The sequence below is a fragment of the Astyanax mexicanus genome, chromosome 5, assembly GCF_023375975.1.
Source record: "Astyanax mexicanus isolate ESR-SI-001 chromosome 5, AstMex3_surface, whole genome shotgun sequence".
Taxonomy (NCBI): domain Eukaryota; kingdom Metazoa; phylum Chordata; class Actinopteri; order Characiformes; family Acestrorhamphidae; genus Astyanax; species Astyanax mexicanus.
In genome coordinates, this window is record NC_064412.1 from 43791635 (window position 1) to 43815681 (window position 24047).

Sequence of the window (24047 nt, forward strand, 5' to 3'; positions counted from 1 at the left end):
AGTTTGAGGTGATGAAGGTAATATAGCTCTATTACATGATAATGATGAGCAATGGTGATTTATTAGTATCAATATTAATTGGTATTGGCATACTTCTCAAAATCTGGCAGCCACGCCCCTTTTTCTGATAAAATAGCAAGCGGTCAAGACTGAGAAATGTTGGACGTGCAGCAGATGTCCATTTTAGGCTATGTTATAGCATTTTAGATATTTAGGTTAAAGGTGTGTTGAAAGGCTGCAGTTTGAGTTTGTAGCCTCTATGCTGTGGTTCAACATGTTTTCAAAAAGCACTAAAACAAGTGAAATAACAGATTTTAAAACTGATAAATGATAATAAAAAAAAAGCAATTTAAGCATGACTACAGTACGTGTAAAAAAGTATAAAAGTAACATTAGCAAAAAGTATGCCCACACTGAATAAAAGTAAAACAGGGTCAAATCCTTTTAAGACATAATTGCATTGCATGAATTTATAAAGCAGCCCTGTTTGTAGCCTGATACAAATAGCTGTTTAAAGGAGGAAGCACCTTTAACCTGAAGAATTAGAATTGAGCTGTTATATCAGAGAAATTCAGAAAATACATTTTAGAGGGGATTTCAATAAAAAGGATAAAAAATCATTTAAACTACACAGAGCTGACAAAAATGATGGAGTTAATAATAGACACTTAACTAGTTTTGGGATTCACAGTATATCACAGTATTTGTATTATTATTATTTTATAGGCTGTGACTTACTCTACTGTTAAGAGTATATAATATACACCCCTAAGGCTTTAAATTAAGGCTTTGATTAGTATTGGGTTCACTTTGCACCACAAAATTACACAAATGATGACATAATCAAACTTTATTAGCAGAAAAACAGGTGGTGTAGATGTCCGTGGTGCTAAGGGGGTTGACTCCAATAATCTTCTGTGCAGCCTTCACCACCCTCTGCAGAGGTGAGGTGGCTGCTCGGGTGCACACCCTAATACCTGTAGCTGTCGACCACTTCCACCGCAGATCCTCCAATGTGCAGGGAGAGGTGGTCATGCTGGCTCCTTCTAAAGTCCACAATCATCTCCTTCGTCATCTTTATGTTCATGCAGAAGTTGTTCTCTCTGCACCAACCCTCCAGGTGTTCCACCTCCTGCCTGTTGCTGGACTCCGCAGCTTCCTTCCCACCGGGTCACTGGACCCCGCCCAAAAGGGGCGGTTCCTGCATTCTCCACCACTGTGGTAGGCCCCTGGGGTTAGGGGCGTGACCACTGTCACCCGGAAGGAGGAAGCACACAGAGAACACAGACACGGGGAGTAAATGAACTCAAAACATACCTTTATTTGGTTTTAACACCCTCCACCACACCCAAAAGGAACTTAAAACATAATTACAGCCCAGTGGGGCTCTAGAGTCTGTAGAATTCACTTAGTTTTTGTTTTAAAGCGTTCGTGCAGCCTCAGCCCTCAGCTCCCCAGTGAAAGTCCTCGAGTGAGGACTGAGGTTCAGTATATATGCCTGTCCCAGCTGGAGGCTCAACCAGTCCTCATGCGGACCAGCTGAGACAGACATGGCTTGGCGCTCCGGCGTGGGGCGGACCCACAACTCCCCCGCCTCCTCACACCACAATCCATATGCAGCTTTCCCTTTAAAATGACCTGAAAATAAAGATTGATTAACATCATGTTTTACGGAAAGGATACAAAAAGCTCTCTCAGAGATTTTACTGTCAGTTTCCACTGTGAGGAACATAGTGAGGACACGGAAAACTACAGGCACAATTATAGCCCGAAGTAGCAGACCAAGAAAAATCTCAGATAAGAAGAGGAGAAGGGTGGTGAAAACAGTCATAGTCAACCCACAGACCAGCTCCAAAGACCTAAATTATCTTGCTGCAGATGGAGTCACTGTGTATCGTTTAACTATTCAGCACAACTATTCAGAGGCTGTATGGGAAAGTAATGCAGAACAAGACTTTTCTGAGCACACGCCACAAACAGAGTCGCTAAGGTATGCTAAGGCAAACCAGCTTCATTTTGGAATGAGGTGCTGTGGATGCTGTTCACTGATGAAACTAAAATTTAGTTGTTTGGAGCGCGGTATGAATGGCGAAAAAAAAACTCCAACACAAATACTTAAAGCTCTCCACAGTAAAAGTTGGTGGTGGTTCCATCATGCTGTGGGGCTGTGTGATCAGTGCAGGTACTGGGAATCTTGTAAAAGTTGAGGGTTGCATGGATTTTAGTCAATATCAGCAAATTCCTGAGAAAATGTTTAAGAATCAGTGACAGAATTGAAGTTACGCTGGGGCTGTGGATACTTCAACAAGACAAGACCTTAAACAATGCTTACAATCCCAATTTGTAGAAGAAGAATTCCCCTTCTCCTTGTAACTCTCTTCCAAAAGGAAGGGTTACCTTTGAATTCACATTACCATATAGAAAATAATGTAGAGTGGTGAAAAAAGTGTTTCATATTTTTGCATATTTGTTACTCTTAAATGTTTCAGATCATCAAAATTTAAATATTAGCCATCACAAGTAAACACAAAATGCAGTTTTTAAATAAAGGTTTTAATTATTCAGAGAGAACTAAAATCCAAACACCTATGGCCCTGTGTGAAAACACACAGTTAAAACACTCTGTAAGCACATAGCCCTGGTTGTTATTGTCCTGTTTTTGCCCTTGCCCCACCCTGTCATTAGCGTTCCCACCTGTCTTGTTTGTTACCCCGCCCCCTCTTGGTTGGTGGATGGCCACCATGTCCCAACAAGGCTGGGACATCAGCAAGGAGAGGCAAAGTCGTTTTGGGCCGGAATCACGGGGAGAGAGCTGGTAGCCCCTTTAGGGTCCCTGAAGGTGTGAAAATGACCTCAGAAAGGTATATGACTGATAACTTTCTTCCATGTTACAAAAAGAAGAATTGTACCTTTCATCGCAAAATCATCTTCATGCATGACAATGAACCATCTCATGCTGCAAAGAATAGCTTTGTGTGATTGGCTGCTATGGGCATACAAGGAGAGAAACTCATGGTGTGGCCACCATCTTCCCCTGACCTCCTGAACCCTATAGAGAACCTTTGGAGCATCATCAAGCAAAAGATCTATGAGGGTGTCACGTCTGGTGCTGTAGGTGCTTCTGTTCCTTCCTCACTGAGCTCCAACTGAGGTTTTCAGTTAGACAACTACACTACCCAGAACGCACCACACGCTGACATCACACATACACCCACCCACTCATGTGACACCTCACCTGCTTCCTCCAGGAAGCCCGGAGTACTGATTACCCCAGAGTATTTAAGGACACTCCACGCACACATTTGTTCCGCGTATTGTCTGGTTTAATCCACTTTACAAAGTGTTATTTTCTCTGTAATTGTTTTTCTGTGTATGAACTTGCTCTTTGTTTCTTCAACGCCGATTTCTGCCTGTACCTCTGATTGTGGATTTACTGTGTTTGACCTGGACTGTTTAACATTTCCAATTTTTGGATTATCTCTGATGCTGGCTTCCTCGTGTACGAACTCTGGACTGGCTCTTCAGACCGCACAAGCTATATACACACACATATTTAGACATTTTGGCTTTCCTGAGGATATTCTCTCTGACCGTGGCCCTCAGTTTACTTCTAGAGTATGGAAATCATTTTTTGAGCATTTGGGTGTTCATGTCAGCCTGACCTTTCACCCCACTAGCAATGGTCAGTGCGAGCGTGTTAATCAAGAATTAGGCAAGTTTCTTCATCTATACTGCTTTAAGAGTCCTACTGACTGGTCTCAGTTCCTCATATGGGCTGAGATAGCACAAAACTTCCTCACTAACTCCACTTCTGTTCTTACACCTTTTCAGTGCGTTCTGGGTTACTAACCTCTGTTATCTCCGTGGACAGCTGTGTCTTCTGAGGTTCCTGCGGTGGATGACTGGATGAAGTGAAGTGAACAGGTGTAGGAGGAAACTCCTCAGCAGGTTTCGGAAGTGTTGCGCAAGTACAAGGAGCAGTCTGACAGACACCGAGTTAGTACCCCCCAGTACCATCCCGGGGATCGGGTCTGGTTGTCAACCTGGGGTTTGGGGTTTGAGGGGGGGTGCAGGAAACTGTTGCCTAAATATATTGGTCCTTTCAAAGTTTTGTCTCAAGCTAACGAGATTATGTAAAAAATTGAGCTACCAGCTCAGTATCAGGTGGTACTCCAGATGACGTGCCGCCCATGGCAGTGGAGGGGGAGGCTTCATCCTTCTACACAGTGAGAGAGGTGCTGGATTCTCGCAGGCGCAGTTGTGTGCTCCAGTATCTCATTGACTGGGAGGGCTATGGCCCCGAGGAGCGTGGCTGGGTTGCCGCCGGTGATGTGCTGGATCCTGCTCTTCTAGCCGAATTTCATGCTTGTCATCCGGGTAAACCCGCTCCTAGACCCCGTGGGTGTCCCAAGCGCTCACTAAGTCTCGCAGCCCCTGTCTGTCCGGCACCTCTGTGGCTACTCGGGGGAGGTACTGTCACGTCTGGTGCTGTAGGGGCTTCTGTTCCTTTCTCACTGAGCTCCAACGGAGGTTTTCAGTTAGACAACTACACTACCCAGAACGCACCACACTCTGACATCACAAACACACCCACTCACGTGACACCTCCACGTCACCTGCTTCCGCCAGGAAGCCAGGAGTACTGATTACCCCAGGGTATTTAAAGACATTCCACGCACACACTTGTTCCGCGTATTGCCTGGTTTCATCCACTTTACAAAGTGTTATTTTCTGTAATTGTTTTCTTGTGTATGACCTTGCTCTTTGTTTCTTCAACGCCGATTTCTGCCTGTACCTCTGATGCTGGCTTCCTCGTGTATGAACTCTGTTTATGGTATGGTTTATTCTATGCTTCTGTTTACCGGTGCTCTACTTTGTTTTTGTACTACTACTTTTTTACTGCCTATCGTTTTAAAGTGGACATGAAACAATTTAAGTATTTAGTATAATTCACAAGATGTATTTTCACTGTAACAAATTTTATAAGTTTAACAGTGGCACGGAATTAAAATAAAAAGCAATCTAAATTTAATTTTTTTAAGTAAGTGCAGAGCCATCTTGTCCCAGCGCTGAAAGTGACGTCACAAGGTTGGTTCTCAGACGCCTCACTGACATAAACTAGTCTACAGCAACTTAGTTCCTCAATAGATAAAAGCCTAATCAAAAAAAGGGGGGGGGGGGCACTTATGTATTGCCCCTCGGTGTAGTAATACTGGGTGTAGTAAAATTTTATAGGCTCAAGAATGAGAAAAAGATTCACTTTCACTTTCATACCTCGCCTCAGACAGCTGTTCTTCGATGGTGGCTAACCAGGCAGGTACTGAACCTCAGATTTCAGCCATTCACACCAGCAACGATTTTATGGACTTCTTCAATAGTAAAATTGAAAACATTCGGGATAAAATTAAACAGATAAAAATGACATCCTCTCTGTCATCTGGTCTGGCTGATCTAGAACAAAACCCTGTTACTGAAGTTAGGTTGGAAGTCTTTAACCCACTTCCACAGCTAGAACTAGAGAAAATTATCTCCTCTTCAAACAGCACAACCTGCACACTTGATGCTGTTCCCACAAAATTACTAAAACAGGTAATACCAGATATAATTAAACCTCTGTTAATGATAGTAAACTCATCGCTCACCCTGGGCCATGTACCCAAAGCCTTTAAAACAGCTGTAATTAAACCTCTGATCAAGAAACCAAATCTTGATCCTAGTGTACTGTCTAACTATAGACCTATTTCAAACTTACCGTTTATTTCTAAGATTTTAGAAAAAGCTGTAGCCCAACAACTTTGCTCTTACCTGCAAAGAAACCAAATCTATGAGAAATTTCAATCTGGATTTAGGCCTTATCATAGCACTGAGACAGCTTTAGTTAGAATAACAAACGATCTACTTATAGCCGCCGACCAAGGCTATGTTTCCCTACTCGTACTTCTCGATCTGAGCGCAGCCTTTGATACAATAGATCATACTATCCTTTTAGAAAGACTAGAGAACATGGTCGGTGTAACCGGAACTGCCTTAGCATGGTTTAAATCGTACTTTACCGATCGCTGTCAGTTTGTGAGGTTAAATGATATGTCTTCCAGTTATACCAAGGTAAGATCTGGAATTCCACAAGGCTCTATATTAGGACCGTTATTATTTACATTATATATGCTCCCAGTGGGCAAAGTTATTAGAAAACATGATGTGAATTTTCATTGTTATGCGGATGACACGCAGCTCTTCATATCAGCCAAACCTGATGACAGAGTGAGATTAAAGAAAATCGAGGATCGAAGAAAATCATGGATGTCGCACAACTTCCTCCTATTAAATAGTGATAAAACAGAAGTTCTCCTATTAGGCCCCAAAGCTGCTAGAAATAAATTATCAGACTTAATGCTAAATCTGGCTGACTTCTCAGTCACACCTGGTTCAGCAGCTAAAAACCTTGGAGTTATCATAGATTCAGATCTAGCATTCGATAAACACATATCTAATGTTACTAGAACAGCTTTTCTACACCTACGTAACATCGCCAAGCTAAGAAATGCCCTATCACTGCATGACGCAGAAAAATTAGTACATGCCTTTATTACCTCAAGGCTAGATTATTGTAATGCGCTACTGTCTGGATGTTCCGGCAGTAATTTAAATAAACTTCAGCTAGTTCAAAATGCTGCAGCCAGGGTCCTTACTAAAACGAGAAAATTTGACCATATTAGTCCAGTACTATCAGTACTGCACTGGCTTCCAGTCAAATTCCGCATAGACTATAAAATTCTCCTGTTAACGTATAAAGCCCTACACGGGCTCGCTCCTGAGTATTTACGAGACCTCATCTCCTATTATGAACCACCGCAATTACTTAGATCTCAGGGTGCTGGTTTATTAGTAGTTCCTAAAATTCAGAGGAGCTCTGCAGGAGGAAGAGCTTTCTCTTATAAAGCGCCTCAACTCTGGAATAATCTCCCCGAATATGTTCGCGACTCAGATACAGTCTCAATCTTTAAGTCTAGACTGAAAACTTACTTGTTTAGTTTAGCTTTTGGTAATTAATGTTTTTCCCTTTAGATAAGGCTGCAGATTCAGGGGTTCATGGACAGAGGAAATTGTGGTAAACTGAGATGCTGGTGCTGCTGTTCTCCCACTGCACACGGTCACTCAGGTTTGTGGACGGTGGAGTGGGTGGATGCCAGTGTTTCAGGGAGCCTCCATGTCTATGTTACCTTCTGGCTCTCTGCCTTTAGTTAGGCTGTTTTATTCAGTTCTGCCGGAGTCATTAGCCACACTCTGATACTGTTTTATATTCTCTGTTTTACAGAAATCCAGTCAAAACTAATTCCATCTCTCTGCCTTCCTCCGAGTTACTGACTGCCCACCTGTCTGACCCGATACCGAGGGATGTTGGACCCTCAGGCTCTCATGTCCTCTGTCTGGCCAGACTGGAAGTTTCTGAAGTCAGCTCTTCTCCATCCACCACCACAGATCAGCTGCTCATCATCCATCTTACTCTATAAGCCATTAGTGGAGCTGCTATACACCTGAATATATAAAACCTATGTGGATGTATGAAAGACTTTTTAAAATTAATTTAAAAGCCATTTGACCAGTGGTAGGATGGTCCCCCCTTTAATGTGAGTCTTGGTCCTCCCAAGGTTTATTCCTCCTCCTGCAGCTCTGAGGCAGTTTTTCCTTGCCTCCGTGCTCACTGGGGGTTCTGTATTATGTATATTCTATGTTTAATGTTTTGCCTGATTCTTTGTCCTGTAATCATGTTTCTGTAAAGCTGCTTTGTGCCAACACCAGTTGTAAAAAGCGCTATACAAATAAATTTGATTTGACTATGTGGAGGAGAGGGTTTTTGAGTCAGGAGCATTAGCGCCGGACAAATAAGCTGAAGTCCGAGGCTTTTTTCCTCTGTTTTTATTATTCCTCTGAACAACTGTACAGCAGTACCTGCTGTTGATAGGCTGCAGGGTTCCTGCACAGACTTTACGTAGAGAGAGTATAGACACCTCCAATACGTCTCGCTCTCAGAAAAGCATCCGAAGATTTCTGCTCCGGGTTCTGCAGGAAAGATCTCTCAGCAAATGGTCCATGTTAGCCTAGTTCAGCTTCGTCTTTATCCGTAATCTCCACAAACAAACTCCACAAACAAACTCCACAAACTTCTATATACATGGTGCTGTGCTCATTACGTAAGTGAAGATTTCATATAAAAAAAACTAAATAAGGCCAACTGACAACACAAAGTGAATTTTTAATAATAAAGTTTTATGCATATGTAAAAATGAATTATCTGAACCAAAGATTTCTATTCTGTTGGGTTTTTTATACTTAAAAGTTTGGTTTGGTGATCTGGTGCAGTAAGCTGCCTTGACATTTTTTCTCAACCTTTTTTATTTTTTACTGTGCAGTTACTTTAACAAACCTTTTAAAATCTTTTTAAAAGCCTTTGATTTTGGAAGAAACAATGAATGAGCAGGTGTCCCAATACTATTGTCAGTAAGGTGTTTCTAAAACACTTTTAAGCTCCAGTAGTCATCAGGTGAACTGGAATATCAACACAGGAGAAGATTAGACTGTGAATCCATAACTAACATTGGCAAAGGAACCAGGGGAAATGGGTCCCACCCAATATCAGAAATAGGTGGATTTGTCCCCTCCAAAAATGATACAGCAGAAAAAGCAGAAATTGTTTTAAAAGAAACTTTTATTTTGAAAGCATGCCAAAACCTGCACCCCCGCCATAAAAAGCACCCCCTCTCCAGAGCATGTTTGTAAATAAAGTTAGCTAAAGCAATTATCTCCGCTTTTATCAAAAAGATGGTGCCTATCCGGTGGTGAGAGGGGGTGCCTTTCATGGTGGGGGGCAGATTTAGGCACTACTATGGTGCCGAATTCAGCATCCCCGCAAGGAAAAGCACCCCCCCTTGGGAGAGGCTGCAGGTGAAGTTTCTTTTTCCTTATTTCTTAAGCGTCAGCATAGCTTAGAGACAGTATCTTGGGTATTTTTATTTTCTAAGTAAAGTTAAAGCCAAGAAGACGTGTGCGTGCTCCCGAGAGGGGGTGCTTTTCCTGGCGGGGGTGCTGAATTCAACACAACAGTGATGAGAGCAATGAATCACAACCATGACAATATACTGCAATAAAAAAACCTTATTGTCTTGTTCTGCTAACAGACTAGGAGGGTTTGGGTCATCTAACACTTATATTAACTTCTGCCAAAAATCTCTATGAAACAAAATTTACATTATTTTAATAAAAGAACATTATGGAAAGAAATGCTCTCAGTAGAAAAAAATAAAAACCCAGGACACTCTTTAAAAGGAATGAAGAAAATGTAAATATACTACAGAATTGACATACCAATAATAATAATAATAATAATAAAAGCCTTTTATATATTGTTTTAAATATTGGATGATAATTGATTAGTTTTTGTCATATATGTATATAATTCAGACATTACAGGCATACATTATTTTTTTAAATGTAACTGTTTTTTTCTTACAACAATAAATGTGGAGTAACACATTTATGAATTAAAGGGACCAATAGTCGGTTAATAATAAAGAGAAGTACAGATATTGTTTTGGGATTAACTGTAACTCAAACACAAATATTAAAAGTCACTATAGGGTAGGCTTTGATTCATTTTAGCAATGTGTCCCCTCCTGACTCATTCAAATATTAAATAACACCTTTCAGCATGTCATGATGTCATCATCCCTCTTTAACTGATTAGCTCTGTGTTTAATGAGTCAGTGGTGGCAGAGAATGCTTTCCTCGGGCCAGTAAATGCACGCAGACCTGCTCATAATTTTTTGTACGACGCTTCATTTCACTCCACAGCATAACACCTCACTGCAGGCACCTACTGTTCAGCTCAGTGGAGAACGGGGCCTCGGGGGCCACCTCAGACTGGAAACAGTGGCCATGACCTCACAGTCACAATCTCAGAGAGCTCAGAACAGAGAGAAAAAGAAAACACAAAACTAACCTTGACCTCTTATTGAGTGGTGGGTGATGAAGAAGCTGTAAAATGAGGTGGGGTATGGGGCTGAGACTGACAGTTCCCCTTATTCAGAAGTATTTACAGGATGCCCCACACCCACCCTATTGACAGTCTTAGAATTTATACTGTTATATAGACATTCTGTCCAGAATGTCACATAAATATTACATTTCTTATAAAAACACCTACCACTATTTTTAACTGTTTTGATTTGTGCAAAAGGCAGAATGGTTTCAGCCCACAACAGTTCAATATATAACATACTTAATGTGATTGATTTAAATACATTTAATGTATTTAAAATATTGCCGACACATTTTGGAGGTGTGTTTGGGGTCATTTTCCTGTTGTAGGATGAATCTGGCCTCAATCAGTCCACAGGGTATGGCATGGTGTTTCTTCTAGATTCCTTCCTCTCTGTATAAATCCCCTGCTTTACAACCTGCAAAGCATCCCCAGATTTACACTGCCTCCACCATGCTTGACAGATGGCATTAAGCACTGGTCAAGCATCTGTTCACTGGTCCTGCGCCTCACGAATGTTCTTCTTTTTGACCCAAAGACCTCAAACTTGGACTCATCTGTTTACAACACCTTCTTCCAATCTTCCAGAGTCCAATTGTCACGTCTTAGCCCTGTCTCATGTCTCTGTGTGTCTTCCGCACGTGACCTGTGCCTCTCTGTGTCTCCTGTCAGTAGATTTCCACCATGTGTTTCTCATTTGTAGCTCCGCCCCTTCCCCAGGTGTTTCCAATTCTAGTGTGTTTTATGTTACTATAAATAGCCCTCCTCTGCCGCCTTGTCCTCCGTCAGTCTTTGCACCTTCCCCTGTTGTTTTGTCTCTCTGTGCTTCCCTGCGTTTCATAGCCCTAGTTCTTGCTCCGTGTTTATTTCTTGTTTAGTTTTCTAGTTTCTTCCTCGTTTCCCCAGTTCCCTGCTTAGTGTTTAGTTCCTTTCTGCTTAGTTTATTTATTATTGTCTAGCCTAGTTTTTCCCTGTCTAGTATTAGCTTCTTGTTTGTTTTCCCTTGTATGCCTGCCCTGTTTAGTTTTGTTTATCTTCTTGGTTATTCTTGGTAGTTTCTAGTTTCTTTGTGTTCTTACCTCGTTTGTTTCTTTGTTTATTTACTCCCAGTTTGTTTATCATTAGTACTTCTTGTTTTGCTTAATTTATGTTCTCTAGTCTTACTGGTTTGTTTTGGTTATTGGTTATTTGTTTATCTAGTTTCATTTATTTGGTTCACTCCCTTGTTCCTTGTATATATCTCCCTGTTCCGTATTTAAGTGTTTACTTGTTTCTTGTTTCTTTGTTACTTGTTATTTATTTATTAAATTATTATTTATTGATTTCACCCTACCTGCACTTGTGTCCGCTTTCCTCGTCACCCTGCCTGGGTCATACCTGTCAAGTCTCCCGTTTTGGCCGGGAAACTACCGTATTTTACTCCTCTTTCCCGCCGTCCTCCCGTATTAGTATTTTCCCGTAAATTTCCCGTATTCTATTAAAATAAAAAAATATATATTATTGAGGATACAGGGCACTGACCGCTCTGTGTCTCTTAACCAATCGTGGAGCCGATTCAAGGAGAAAGTCCCGCCTTTCAGGAGAAACAGCCAATCAGCTTGCAAAGGAGGGTCAGTGTGGGGAAGCCCCCCCCCCGTCGCTGTGAGTTCAGGCAGCTAGTCAGAGCTGCTGATGTTAAAACATATCTGGATATTCAGCGATTTTTCTAAAAGAAAGGTAATGGTAGGCTAATCATGTAAACTGTGATGAGATTTTTCTGATAGCTGCTTAAAAATACTCGTCTCCAAAATAAAACACACAGATTAAACCTTTTAAAATAAAAAAAAAATACAGCTTGTGACTCAGTTTAAGCAGAAATGTGGAGAGGACCGAAATTAACTGAACTGATCAGGGGTGGAGTGATCAAAAGGAAGAAGTATTAATTAAAATTTATTGTGCAGGCCCCTTAGGACTAATTTTTACTGATGAAACATATCTGGTCCATGTCCTTTTAGTAAAAGCTCATGATACTATTTTTAGGTCACCAACAGTCATTTTGCAGAATTTGTGCACCCTTTGTTCAATTTTAAATCCATTAAATAAATAAAAAATATATCATATAAAAGAGTGCATTTATTACAAAAAAGACATGAAATCTTAATTTTGTAAAAAATATATAGAAAAGGGTTTTTAATTTGGCTGTATTAAAAGAATGACATATGTAGGAATGTCCACAACATTTCAGATTCTGATAATCTAATTGTAGTGTGTAAATGGTTCACTTGTGGTTATTTTAGATTTTTTGTAAACCTGTTTTAAAATGTAAGGGATACTGAACCTTCGTTGGGCTGGTGGGACGGCTTTAAGCGTACAGAGGAAAATATCCCTTATTTTTAAATCTAAAACTTGACAGGTATGGCCTGGGTATCCCTGACAGAAAGACCGACCTAAACATGGACACAGCAGGTTCTGCGTGGACTGGCTCCAGGATGGAGATTCGCCGTGCTCCTTGCGGGACCCCGGCGCAGGACACCTCGAGGCCTCAAGGACGGCGCAGGCCTCGGGGTAGGCGTTTTAAGGGGTTCCGCCAGCCGGATGAGGAGCCCTTTTCCGGGGAGGATTTTCTTGGGGGGGTGCTAAGGGTTGGTGCGGTTAGCCTCGGTGCCTCCGTGTACCCGAGGCTCAAGGAGCGGGATCCGTGGGACTTTCTCGGGTGCGCTCCCAGCAGCTCCGAGGACGAAGAGGAGCTCTACCCTGTACCAGCCCGCACTCCATTGCCGTTTCCCCCAGGGGCTGTACTCTACCTGGCTCTCGGCCGCACAGCTCCTAACTCCCGTGACTCTCGCGGCCAAGCCGCCGCGCTACGTGAAGCCCGCGTCCGAGCCACGCTCCGTGACTCTCGCGGCCGAGACGCCGTGCTCCGTGACTTCCGCGATGGCAGTCGAACCGCGCCCCGTGTTCCCCGCGGTTGCTGCCGAACCGCGCTACAGGACCTCCAACCAGGCGAGCCGGCCGCGAGCAGAGACTTTCCCCGCGCTGGAGCCGGAGAGAGTAAAAATCCGGTTCGGGTTTTTGCGCCAGCTGCAGCACAAGCTCCCAACAGCGTCAGGCCGCAGATCTCATTTGTCAGTCCACCTCTTCTACGACACCTAGCTCGTCCCTGAGTCCCGGAAACGACGTCACCACAGTTTTTTTTCGCATGCTTCAAAATAAAAGTCAACTTGGCCGACTGCTCATTGTACGAAACCACGGTTATAACAAGCAACAATAGTTTAATGAACTTTATACTTTACAAATATATTTTATACTTTTTGGGTTTTGGGTGCCTAGGAGATTCTAGGTTTGACTGAGATGTAACATTTTTGTGGAATTTGAATATTAATATATCTGGTTAGCGAACTAAATACCTAGGAGATTCTAGGTTTGACTGAGATGTAGGCAATAGGTTTGTGTTGTAATATAAAACATTCATTGACAAAATCGGCTAACTTAGCTAGTTGTTTTGATTGCTAGTAACCTGTTACATTTTCTAATAGCATGCTTGTCTGTGTTTTAATAACACTATAAAATTGCTTATTTTCAGAAAGATGCAATAAAGTATGCACAATAAACAAGGGGAAAAATAATTCAAGCAGCGACTTTATTAAAAAACAACAACAATAAATGAACAGAGGACAATTAAATGTAATAAAAGCAAGCATTCTTTTTTTTAAGAAACTACAGAAGGAAAACCAAATCTAAATAGGAAAACAATGTTAAAAAATAAATAAATAAAATACAGAAATAAAAAATAAATACAAAAAGAAGCAGAAAAAAAGACACTAAACAAAATAAAATTAAATATAATAATAATAATAATAAACAATGGGGAAAACAAATAAAAGCAAGCATTAAGTTTTCATTCATTAAAAATACTACACAATATAAAAGGTTTCTATTCAAAAACAATGAAAACTATGTAAAAGCAAGGAAGCAAGCAGTTCTTGTAATGCTTTAAATGAAGAAAACGTTAATGAAGAAAATGTTAATGAAGTAATAATAATAATAATAATAATAATAATAATAATAATAATGTACAAATATAAACAGAGGGAAAATAATATAATAAAAGCAAATAAAGTTTATTTATTCATAAAAAAACTACACAATATAAACAGAGGAAAAACAATATAACTATGATGAATCTGACAACAAGACAACAACAAAACAACAAGTTCACATTTAAAGTGGAATGGGAAGATTCATTTCTCATAATTACTCAAATGTAACATGTTGAGAAAAAGCACTTTCAGCTTCAAATCTGTTGAACCCCTCCAGCTTCCTCAGCAGAAGGATGGTAATCTTAAAATAGGATGATTTACAGATTAGATTGGACAATGCAATTTTAAGATGTCATGCAAATCAAAAATACATTTGAAAATTACAATTGAGCTTACCTCAGGCGTCATTACTTCCAAAACAAAGGACGTATTCTTTAAACTTGCTCGGTCACATTTTAGGACAGCAAATGTCCTCTCTATGATGGCCTCAGTCTATGAGGAAAAAAAAACCCCACTATTGTTATTTATACATATATATGTATATATATATATATATATATATATATATATATATATATATATATATATATATATATATATATATATATATATTAGGTATATGATTAAACAGATAGTATGATTACGCTTGTGAAGTGACTGTGAACTGTGTTTTGGATGTACAACCAAGACTTGCCATCTGAGCATAATTTATTACACTAATGTTTTAATGTGAACTTTAGCGTGTGTGTGAAAGAAAAACATGCAGCAACCCTTTGAAGAAGACTGTTGACCCATGAAGGGCCAGGTGAATTAGAACATGAAAACTCTGAAATGCAGGGAGTTGTGAGAAGGTGTGTACAGCAAGAATGAGAACCACATTTCAAACTAACACTTCTAGCCTACTACATATTTTAATAAACCATCCATTAAATATACTTACCTGTTGTTCATCAAACACAGAAATGTGTCCATCTCGCAGCTGTTTCATCTTTGTGTCAAATGTGGGGTTCTCATGTAGGAACATCCTGTTGGACCTCATTGTTCCTAACTGTAGGTTCCTTTGTAGTGTCTATAAACAGAAAATACATATTGTTTTAATGCACAAAACAGGAAAACAAGTTGCTTTCTCCATGAAAATAAAACCGGAAATAAAAACAAAGTCTTCACCAGAATTTCTTCATCTGTAATGTGGCTGATGACTGCTCCTTCTCTTACTGCTGCATAGGTCCTGGAGACAGAAACATATTTATTTATGTGTTTAATGCAAGTCTAATACAACCAAAGAAAATGGGTTTAATGTGTGTATAAAATAAACATTTTATATGGATAAGGCACTGGTTGGTGACATCCACAGCTAAATGTGTCTTCTTTCAATGTTTCCACTCCTGCACAGTCACTGTGCAACTGACCGCCACAGAACTGACACTGGACCCACTTGACGGACTGCACTTCTGGATACATTAATCTATATAAATACAAAAACACCACATTTTAAATCCATATATGTAACCCCTAAACTGGTACATTGTTTATGCAAATGATTGTTTTATTACTTGTTTCGTATCCTTTGGTAAACACAGGCGTTAATGTCTTGCGCAAGACAGTGGTGGTGTGTATATTTTCTTTCTTGTTCCCTCTGTACTGGTGGTGGAAGTTCCTGTTGAAATTTGAAGTAGTAGTATAGGAAGCATACAATGAAATCCTAGCAATTTTGTAACCAATTTAAGAAGTGAGTACTACAGACACTTGAGATTCAGTATTTTGAATTAATTGGTAAAATTGTCTCTCTTTAACATTAGTCACTTGAAAACAATCTTGAAAACTAACCTGGCTGTACACATGTTCTCCAACACGGAAGATGGGTTGTAACTGTCCATTCAGAAGGGCTTTTGCATTGTCCGTCCAGTGGGCAAATCTCTTTCCGTAGCTTAAAAAAAGATTCATATTGGTTGCCAATAATTAAGTACATTGTTAGCAAAAATTATAAATTAAGTATAAAGATGTGATCTTACCCTTCTACCTCAAATGTCTCCATTAACATTACGCACCACCACTTGCGTAGCATCAACATGTCATGCTAAACATAATAACTTGCATTAATATTTTTTTTTATAAGCAACACACACACATCTTGTCATCAATGTCTACTCACAACAGTGAAGTCAAATTGGGCGTCCAGTACAACATAAAGGGCATACTAAAAAGTGGGAGAGACAGATACAAAATAATTTAATAGACAAATATGTCATAAAAGCAACATATATATTAAACAAGATTAAACAACAAATAGTTAAGATTTCAAAATTTGTCTCACCATCAGCATGAAGACACCACAGTCATTTCCCCAATGCTGGATTGGAAGGTTCTTCAAAAAGAACAATGTATTTCAATCAAAAAACAAACTGAAAAGGCAAATAAAATAAAGAGAGGGAAGAAAAAGTAGCTTTTACCTGCAAATCCCACCCTGTTTTCTCTTCCCAATGTCCCGGATTCAACATCTGAGCAAGATTACTGTAATTTTAGAAAACAAACGTGTTAAGCTAAAACAAACCCTTATCTCACTTCAGCTGACAATATGTGGAAAAGCACACAAAAATAAAAACTCGCAATATGAACTTCAGAAACACTCCATGCTGTTAAACGTGCAGAAAAAAAAGGTACCACTGGGGTGGTAACCCCTGGGGCCGTTAGCAAGAAGGCGGGGTAACAAATGCAAAAATGAGGACAGGTGACAATACTAATGACTAGGACAGGGCTGGGGCGGAGAAAAGGGAGGAGACAAGACAGAAACAAAATTGAGCCTTGTGCTAAGGAGCACATGGCTATGAAAACAAAACAGACTGAAGAGCAGGACAGGACAGGAACGACAAGAAGGACTAAAAAAGGAAACATAAAAAATACAAAGGCTGAAGGTGTGACACACGTTGTACCTTTGAGGGTACATTTAAATTGTTCATCCCTCAGTGATCAAATATGTACCTGTACTGTACCTTTTTTTCTGACAGTAACTTGACCTAGTCTTGGAACGAGACTGGTAAACCATGAACTGCATGCAATATTTATTGTAAACTGTAACCTCATCACTGATCGAAACATGGAATCACCAAATCCACGAGATTCTGTTCTTTTTGTGAACATGGGATCTAGAAAAAGAATTTCCCTCTTGGCTGGTCTCAAAACCTAAGAATGGACATGCAATCTACATTCTCAATAAACATGTTAGATATGGTAGCACAACAATTCCCACTGCATTTCATACCACTGACACAGTTATCTAAGCAGAACGTCCTAAAACAGTTAAATACATAGACTAAACAAAAGGAACACAGTGCAAATAAAAATTTGTTCACTGTATAATTTAAAAGCATGCTAAAACTTACAGATAGTATGTAGTGTCCTGATGTACACAGTGGGATGACAAGGATCTCTTTCAATTGAGCATCATGCTAAAAAAAACATGTCTTTAAAATCACAGATTCATTATGTCAGTACAGAGAATATTGGGAAAATATGGTTAGGGTCAGGGTACAAACACTTACTGGGAGATGGTCAAGTGGATCAGCATTACAAGGGGGGAGCCACGTCGCCACAGCATAGACATCGGCAATGAAAACATTCCTTCCCTATAAAGTATTTCAATGAATGCACACAATCTGACACACTCAAAAATCACTAAAAAGTTACTACCTGTTTAGTTATTACCTGTGCTCTGGCAATTCCGTCAATGATATTGAGGCAGGCATTTCCCACCTACAACAGTCAGCGAACAACAGCTATTTATTTAATATTTAAATTTCTCCTTGCAAGTAAGTTTACTAGATGAAGCACCATATTTTTTTAGACAGGGATTAAGCCTAGTACATCACTACACAGCATTCTGAATGGAGATTTTCCACTGAAAGGAAGATAAAGTCCAGGACTAGGCTTAATCTCTGTTTGGAAAACCAGCCCAAAGCATCTGGTTGGTGCAACCTGATTCAGAAACATTAAACTTAAATAACATAAACTTATTTAATAACTTAAACTTATTTAATAACTTAAATACATAAATTATATTTAATTATACAATGCATGTACACATTTGTGTGTCACAATTCTATATTATACAATGGTTTACAACAATTTTACTCACGTTGGCATCCATTTCTTGTGCCATGCCCAAAGTAAAAAAATCCTCCCTAACAAGACAGATTGATCCTGTTTTGACAATGAGCTCTTTTCTTGGCCTTTTTCCATCTAGGACGTAGGAAAGCTGAAAAAAAATATAACAAGCATCATCTTAATTATACACAGCATGCTGCAAACTATTTGCACATTATCACGTTTTATTTTTAAAAAGCATGTTCAATTCTAGACTGCAAGTTTCCACATACCAGTTTCTCTTGATCAGGGTGTAATTTCAAAGACCAAAAATCCCGGCATGCTTTCACATTCTGCAACTTTGTGTGGGCCTCACACTGCATCCCACAGGTTTCATATTCTGCAGATCACACGTGATATAAAAAAATGACGATAGCAAAATCTTATGGACAATGATTTTGTTATTAAAGGCAAAACTGTTCTACCGGCATCACATGACGACTCAAGTGTGAAGGGCTGCATGGGTTCTGGGGATTCTTGCTCCACTGACTCCACTGACTCCACTTTTTCCACTTGCTCCACTGACTCCACTTGCTCCACTGACATCACACCTGACTGCTGTGCTTGTGTAGTTTGAACTGAAAATACATTAGGAAATTAGTATAATCTTTATAAAAATGCACTGTATTATATAAACATTTACATACATATAAAAACCTACCTAAAACTGCTTGCCCAAGCTCATTCAGAGTGGTGTTGTTAATAAGCTGGTCCATTAGTCCTCTCTTCAGCTGTGTCTCCAAAAGGTGATGGTTCACAGCTACATTGCGATGCTGCATGATGTTTCTCATCAGAAACACATGTGTGGAGGGGTACATGTTGTTCAGGAAGTAATTGTTTTTTCTTATACTTCCAAACAATTGCTCTGCTACCTGGCTGTTTAGTGAACTTTGCAGTTCTGGGACGAGATTGATTCTCCTTAAGATGTCCTTTTGATCCTTTGTGTTGGACTCATGCAGCTTATCATACAGTACATAGTGACTGCTAGCCCCGGTGATGGGATGGCCACTGGAATCTGAATTTTGGGACTTTTCGACCAGCCAAGGTAGAGACACTTGGAGTTTACCTTTCTGCGCGGCAGAGATATTTTCAGATGTAGGCTCAGCCAACCGTCCTTCATGTGGGTGGAATGGTATGATGGTTGGAAATCTGAGGTTTGCATGTGTGGCCAATCCAGGAGCAAAATCATAGACAGACACATTTGGTATGTGTTTCCATGACAAAAGGAGGTCTGTGAAATCCCTAGGACTTTCTGCCCGCAGATTGAATTTCAAGCTGTACACCACACCATGAGGGCATGCAATGACACACCATCCACCTGTTTAAAAAAATTAAGAAGAGGAGAACATAAATTATAAAATATAAAATATAAGAAGGCATCCAGACAGAATATATACATTTTTAATGTATACTTACCAGAAGCACCGCAGATTTTCTGAAAAACCTTGTCGTATGTATGCCGGTTTTTCATCTCCTGTTGCAGTCTAATAATGAGGTCATCACGTGACCCTCTAGGGTCTATGTGACAAGCCTTGCACAGTTTGCGCACTGTGCCTACCTAGAGAAACACACAAACAGACAACATTTTTGTATATACTATTTTGTCCAATATATCAGCTTCATTTACCACAATTTGTACCACCACCAAGAATTTTGTAGTTTTGTAACTACAGACTGCAGTCCACCTGATCCTCACAAGAGTTTTTTTAATCCTCTTTCACCCTGTTCTTCAGTGGTCAGGATCCTAGAGGGCCACCACAGAGTAAGTATTGTTTTGGTGCTCATCCTTAGCACTGCAGGAAAACTGTCATGGTGGTGGTTTGTTAGTGTGAGTTGCATTGGTATGAGTGTATCAGACAGCAGTGATGCAGGTGCCCTGTGTCCAATTACAGCTGTGTCCTATTCACTCATACCAGTACAACACCACCACCATGTCAGTGTCACTACACTAGATATATACACACACACACACACACACACACACACACACACACACACATACATACATATATATACATATATATATATATATATATATATATATATATATATATATATATATATATATATATATATATATATGAGAGAGAGAGAGAGAGACACACACATACACACACTTCATCTTACAGTTACACTACTAGTCTTTTACCTTTTGTTTTTTGAGTTCATCCACAAGACGTTCCTCCGTCACCATAATCAGCTCTGCCTCTGGACTTGGTTGAGCAGGCAATACTTTTTCACACTCAGTATTACGCACATTATCTCCTTTCCTGGTGTGTCTGCCAATCCACGGTGCCCAAAACTCGTAAGACGGATAAACAGCCAAGGGATTTTTGGCACGACCTCAAAAAAAAATAGTAATACTGACTACTAAAACCACTCTGCATAAGTACTTGAAACCAAATGTAAACATGACAAATCACAAATCTTAAACTTACTAGGCACAAAGCCACGAGCAATCATTTCAACACTGACAGAATTCCAAAACTCTTCAATGTTGACTTCTCCTTTGAAGTTTTTAGGAGGTTCCTTAATGTCACTCACTGTCAGAGAAAAGACACATTTAGGCTTTGTGTTCTGGACAGAGATAAAGCATAGCCAAATGGTCCTCAAGGAACGAGGTGGGCTAACAGGAGGACTCAGGGATGAGGTGGGCTAAGAGTAGGACTCAGGGATGAGGTGGGCTAACAGTAGGACTCAGGGATGAGGTGCAAATATAGGTTAGCATTACAACTTGGATGAGGTATGATAGAAGGAAGAGCTTACCTGCCATGCTGAAGACTCCCTTTTTGTGTAGATCCATGACCACAACTGCTGGGTAGTAGCCACAATTAACACATGCATATGTGTAATCATGGCTTGTGAGAGCTTTAAAATGGCAATATGCATGGAGAATGGCGTCTCTGGATGGAAATTTAACACCCCGAAGTCCCTCCAGTGAATGTATAGCTCTGGACACTGCAGTATGGTTCTGTAGATGACATGGCATTTTGTTAACAAAATTGTAACATTCAATATTTAACAACATGTGACATATACCATGCAATATTTACTTGTAGGTTCTGCCTCAGAAAAATGCACAGTTCCAAGGTAAGCACAACATGGTCATCAAAGTTGTGGAGTCCTGCTTCCCACTCTTGATAACGATACACCATCTGACACAGTGCGCATTGTCTGAAGTAAGTTGACACATCTACAGAAGAAAAATAGAACATTAGATTACAGTCTGATTGAATACAAATAAAAAGTTACCTGAGCTATAGAACTTACCATCAATAATGCCACCTATACCCACAACCCGGGCTTTGTTTGTTATCATAACCGGATTTTCCAAGGCAGGATGTCCTGGACAGAAAGTGCATGTGGTCTCTGTTGGAAGCAGCTTTGTTTGGTAATTATATTGTGCTCTGGGAGCTGTCACTTCTTCTGGAAGTTTGGATGGAATTTTTTTCTGTGCAAAAATATACCGCACTACACGTTCCAAATGGTCTGTTGGTGGGTAGACAGGCTGGGTAGTGGGCTGATCTGTTGCTGCAGCAGGTGAATCGGTCTCAAATAAGTGTTTCTGAGTTTGAAATAAGTGCCATTTTCCTATACTTTTGTGCACACAAGACATCCTTGGCTTAGAACAAGGACAGTGCCATGATTTGGTCTTTGGATTGTAGGTCACCATTATTCTACCAAGACGACTGAAGTGCTTTTTCACTGGCTCATAAATGGACAGACACTTGGTTTGGGAGGAGCCACTGAGTGGTACTTCTACACACAGCGGTACATGAGTTGACATGGCTGCTTTCTGTTTTTCTAAGCACAGATTCTTCTTTGGTAGACCAAATATCTTATGATGTACCTTTTCATCAAGAACCCTCTCTTCAAGAACCTCTTCTGTTGCCGTGAAAGAACAATAGTCAAGTGAACGAATATGTTCACAGTGGCTGAAAGCACATCCACTCCGTTGTGCTAGAAGATGGTATTGGTAACACTCTTCTAATTCACAGCCGGTAAATTGTTTTTTCCCCCAAGTCTTTTTCTGAACATGGACAGGTACAGAAAACCCATGTCTGCTTCTTTGAACAGCGCACACACCATTGGTGGCATCCACAGAAACACTCTCCAAATGTGAGGCACTAGTTATATCAGGTTTTGCTTCAGAGTGTTTTCTGAAAATGTGAACTTGTAAATTCTTCTTACGTACAACTGCAGTGCAGTGAGGACACGTTACTCTTGAAGGTGATGTTGTTTGAGCCTCTTTGTGAGAAGCTAGTGATGGATGTGGTGGAAGACCTGAGGATGTAGAAGAAATTTTAGGAGCAGATGATAAAAGCTCAGAAGAACCGACTTTTACAGAAGGTGCAATGGGCAAGGTAGAATGTGGAATTGAGGAATGTGATGAAGATGCAGCAGATGTGCAAGAAGGTACTTCTGCAGGTGCAGGTGTGTGTGTCACACATGATCCATCTAGACAAGCCTGTAAATGGCTTTCCATATTATCCCTCCTCAAAATTGTTTTTGAGCAAAAAGGGCAGTGATAATGTCCTTCTGGTCTGCAATTTTGATGACATCTGTGAATTCGATATTCTGTGAAAAAAAAACAAACAAACATGAATTTACATCTAAAAATGTGTGGTAAAAATTCTTAGAACAAAAAAAATTATAAAAGTAACAAAGCCAATGAAAACCCCAAATCAGTGTCTCAGAATATTAGAATATTATATAAGAGCAATTGGTACTTTTGGCAGTGTGGGCAGTGTGCCAAGTCCTGCTGGAAAATGAAATCTGCATCTTCATAAAAGTTGTCAGCAGAGGGAAGCATGAAGTGCTGTAAGATGTTCTGGTAGACACTGCACTGACTTTAGACTTGATAGAACACAGTGGATCAACACCCGCAGATGACATGACTCTCCAAACCATCACTGATCATCAGTACATTTCACATTTCATTTGTAAATCAAGGGATCAGAGTCTGGAGGAAGAGTGGAGAGACACAGTCCAAGCTGCGTGAGGTCTAGTGTGAAGTTTCCACAATAAGTGATGGTTTGGAGAGTCATGTCATCTGCTGGTGTTGATCCACTGTGTTTTATCAAGTCCAAAGTCAGTGCAGTGTCTACCAGAACATCTTACAGCACTTCATGCTTCCCTCTGCTACTTATGGAAGCCCATTCCCGCCACCTAAAAAAAATAAATAATCCAGCAAAATGTTTTTTTATTATTATTAAGTAAACTGCTATCTCAATATTTTGAGATACTAAGTCAATATTTTGAGATACTAAGTCAATATTTTGAGATACTAAGTCAATATTTTGAGATACTAAGTCAATATTTTGAGATACTATCTCAATATTTTGAGATACTATCTCAATATTTTGAGATACTAAGTCAATATTTTGAGATACTATCTCAATATTTTGAGATACTATCTCAATATTTTGAGATACTAAGTCAATATTTTGAGATACTAAGTCAATATTTTGAGATACTAAGTCAATATTTTGAGATACTAAGTCAATATTTTGAGATACTAAGTCAATATTTTGAGATACTATCTCAATATTTTGAGATACTATCTCAATATTTTGAGATACTAAGTCAATATTTTGAGATACTATCTCAATATTTTGAGATACTATCTCAATATTTTGAGATACTAAGTCAATATTTTTAGATACTATCTCAATATTTTGAGATACTAAGTCAATATTTTGAGATACTAAGTCAATATTTTGAGATACTATCTCAATATTTTGAGATACTATCTCAATATTTTGAGATACTAGTAGGCTGTACAGAGACAGAAGCAGGTGAGACAAAGATGCAAAATGGATACCATCATTGAGGACTACTTCAGACGTGGA

General features: G+C 39.7%; 1 protein-coding gene across 1 annotated transcript; it reads right to left on the minus strand.

Moving 5' to 3' along the window:
- Positions 1–1515: 1515 nt before the first annotated feature.
- LOC111189983 (uncharacterized) lies at positions 1516–22756 on the minus strand. The gene is made up of 12 exons (XM_049479659.1): positions 21466–22756; positions 21249–21388; positions 20962–21166; positions 20634–20738; positions 20345–20538; positions 19612–19753; positions 18857–19513; positions 18621–18773; positions 18429–18535; positions 18188–18307; positions 14996–15124; positions 1516–1638 (listed from the first exon to the last, which is right to left on the minus strand). Exons 1-12 carry the CDS (start codon positions 22679–22681, stop codon positions 1516–1518), a joined length of 3291 nt encoding a protein of 1096 aa, XP_049335616.1. The 5' UTR covers positions 22682–22756.
- Between the last annotated feature and the right edge of the window lie 1291 nt (positions 22757–24047).

What these genes read in the sequence shown, in the direction of transcription:
- LOC111189983 (XM_049479659.1), bottom strand. Translation starts at nt 22,681, where the DNA reads ATGGAAAGCCATTTACAGGCTTGTCTAGATGGATCATGTGTGACACAC. An exon ending in TGCTCGTGGCTTTGTGCCTA is followed by an intron (nt 20,539 to 20,633) that starts GTAAGTTTAAGA and finishes TTTTTTTTTGAG; the next exon opens with GTCGTGCCAAAAATCCCTTG. An exon ending in CTGTGTTTGATGAACAACAG is followed by an intron (nt 1,639 to 14,995) that starts GTAAGTATATTT and finishes CTTTATTTTCAG; the next exon opens with GTCATTTTAAAGGGAAAGCT.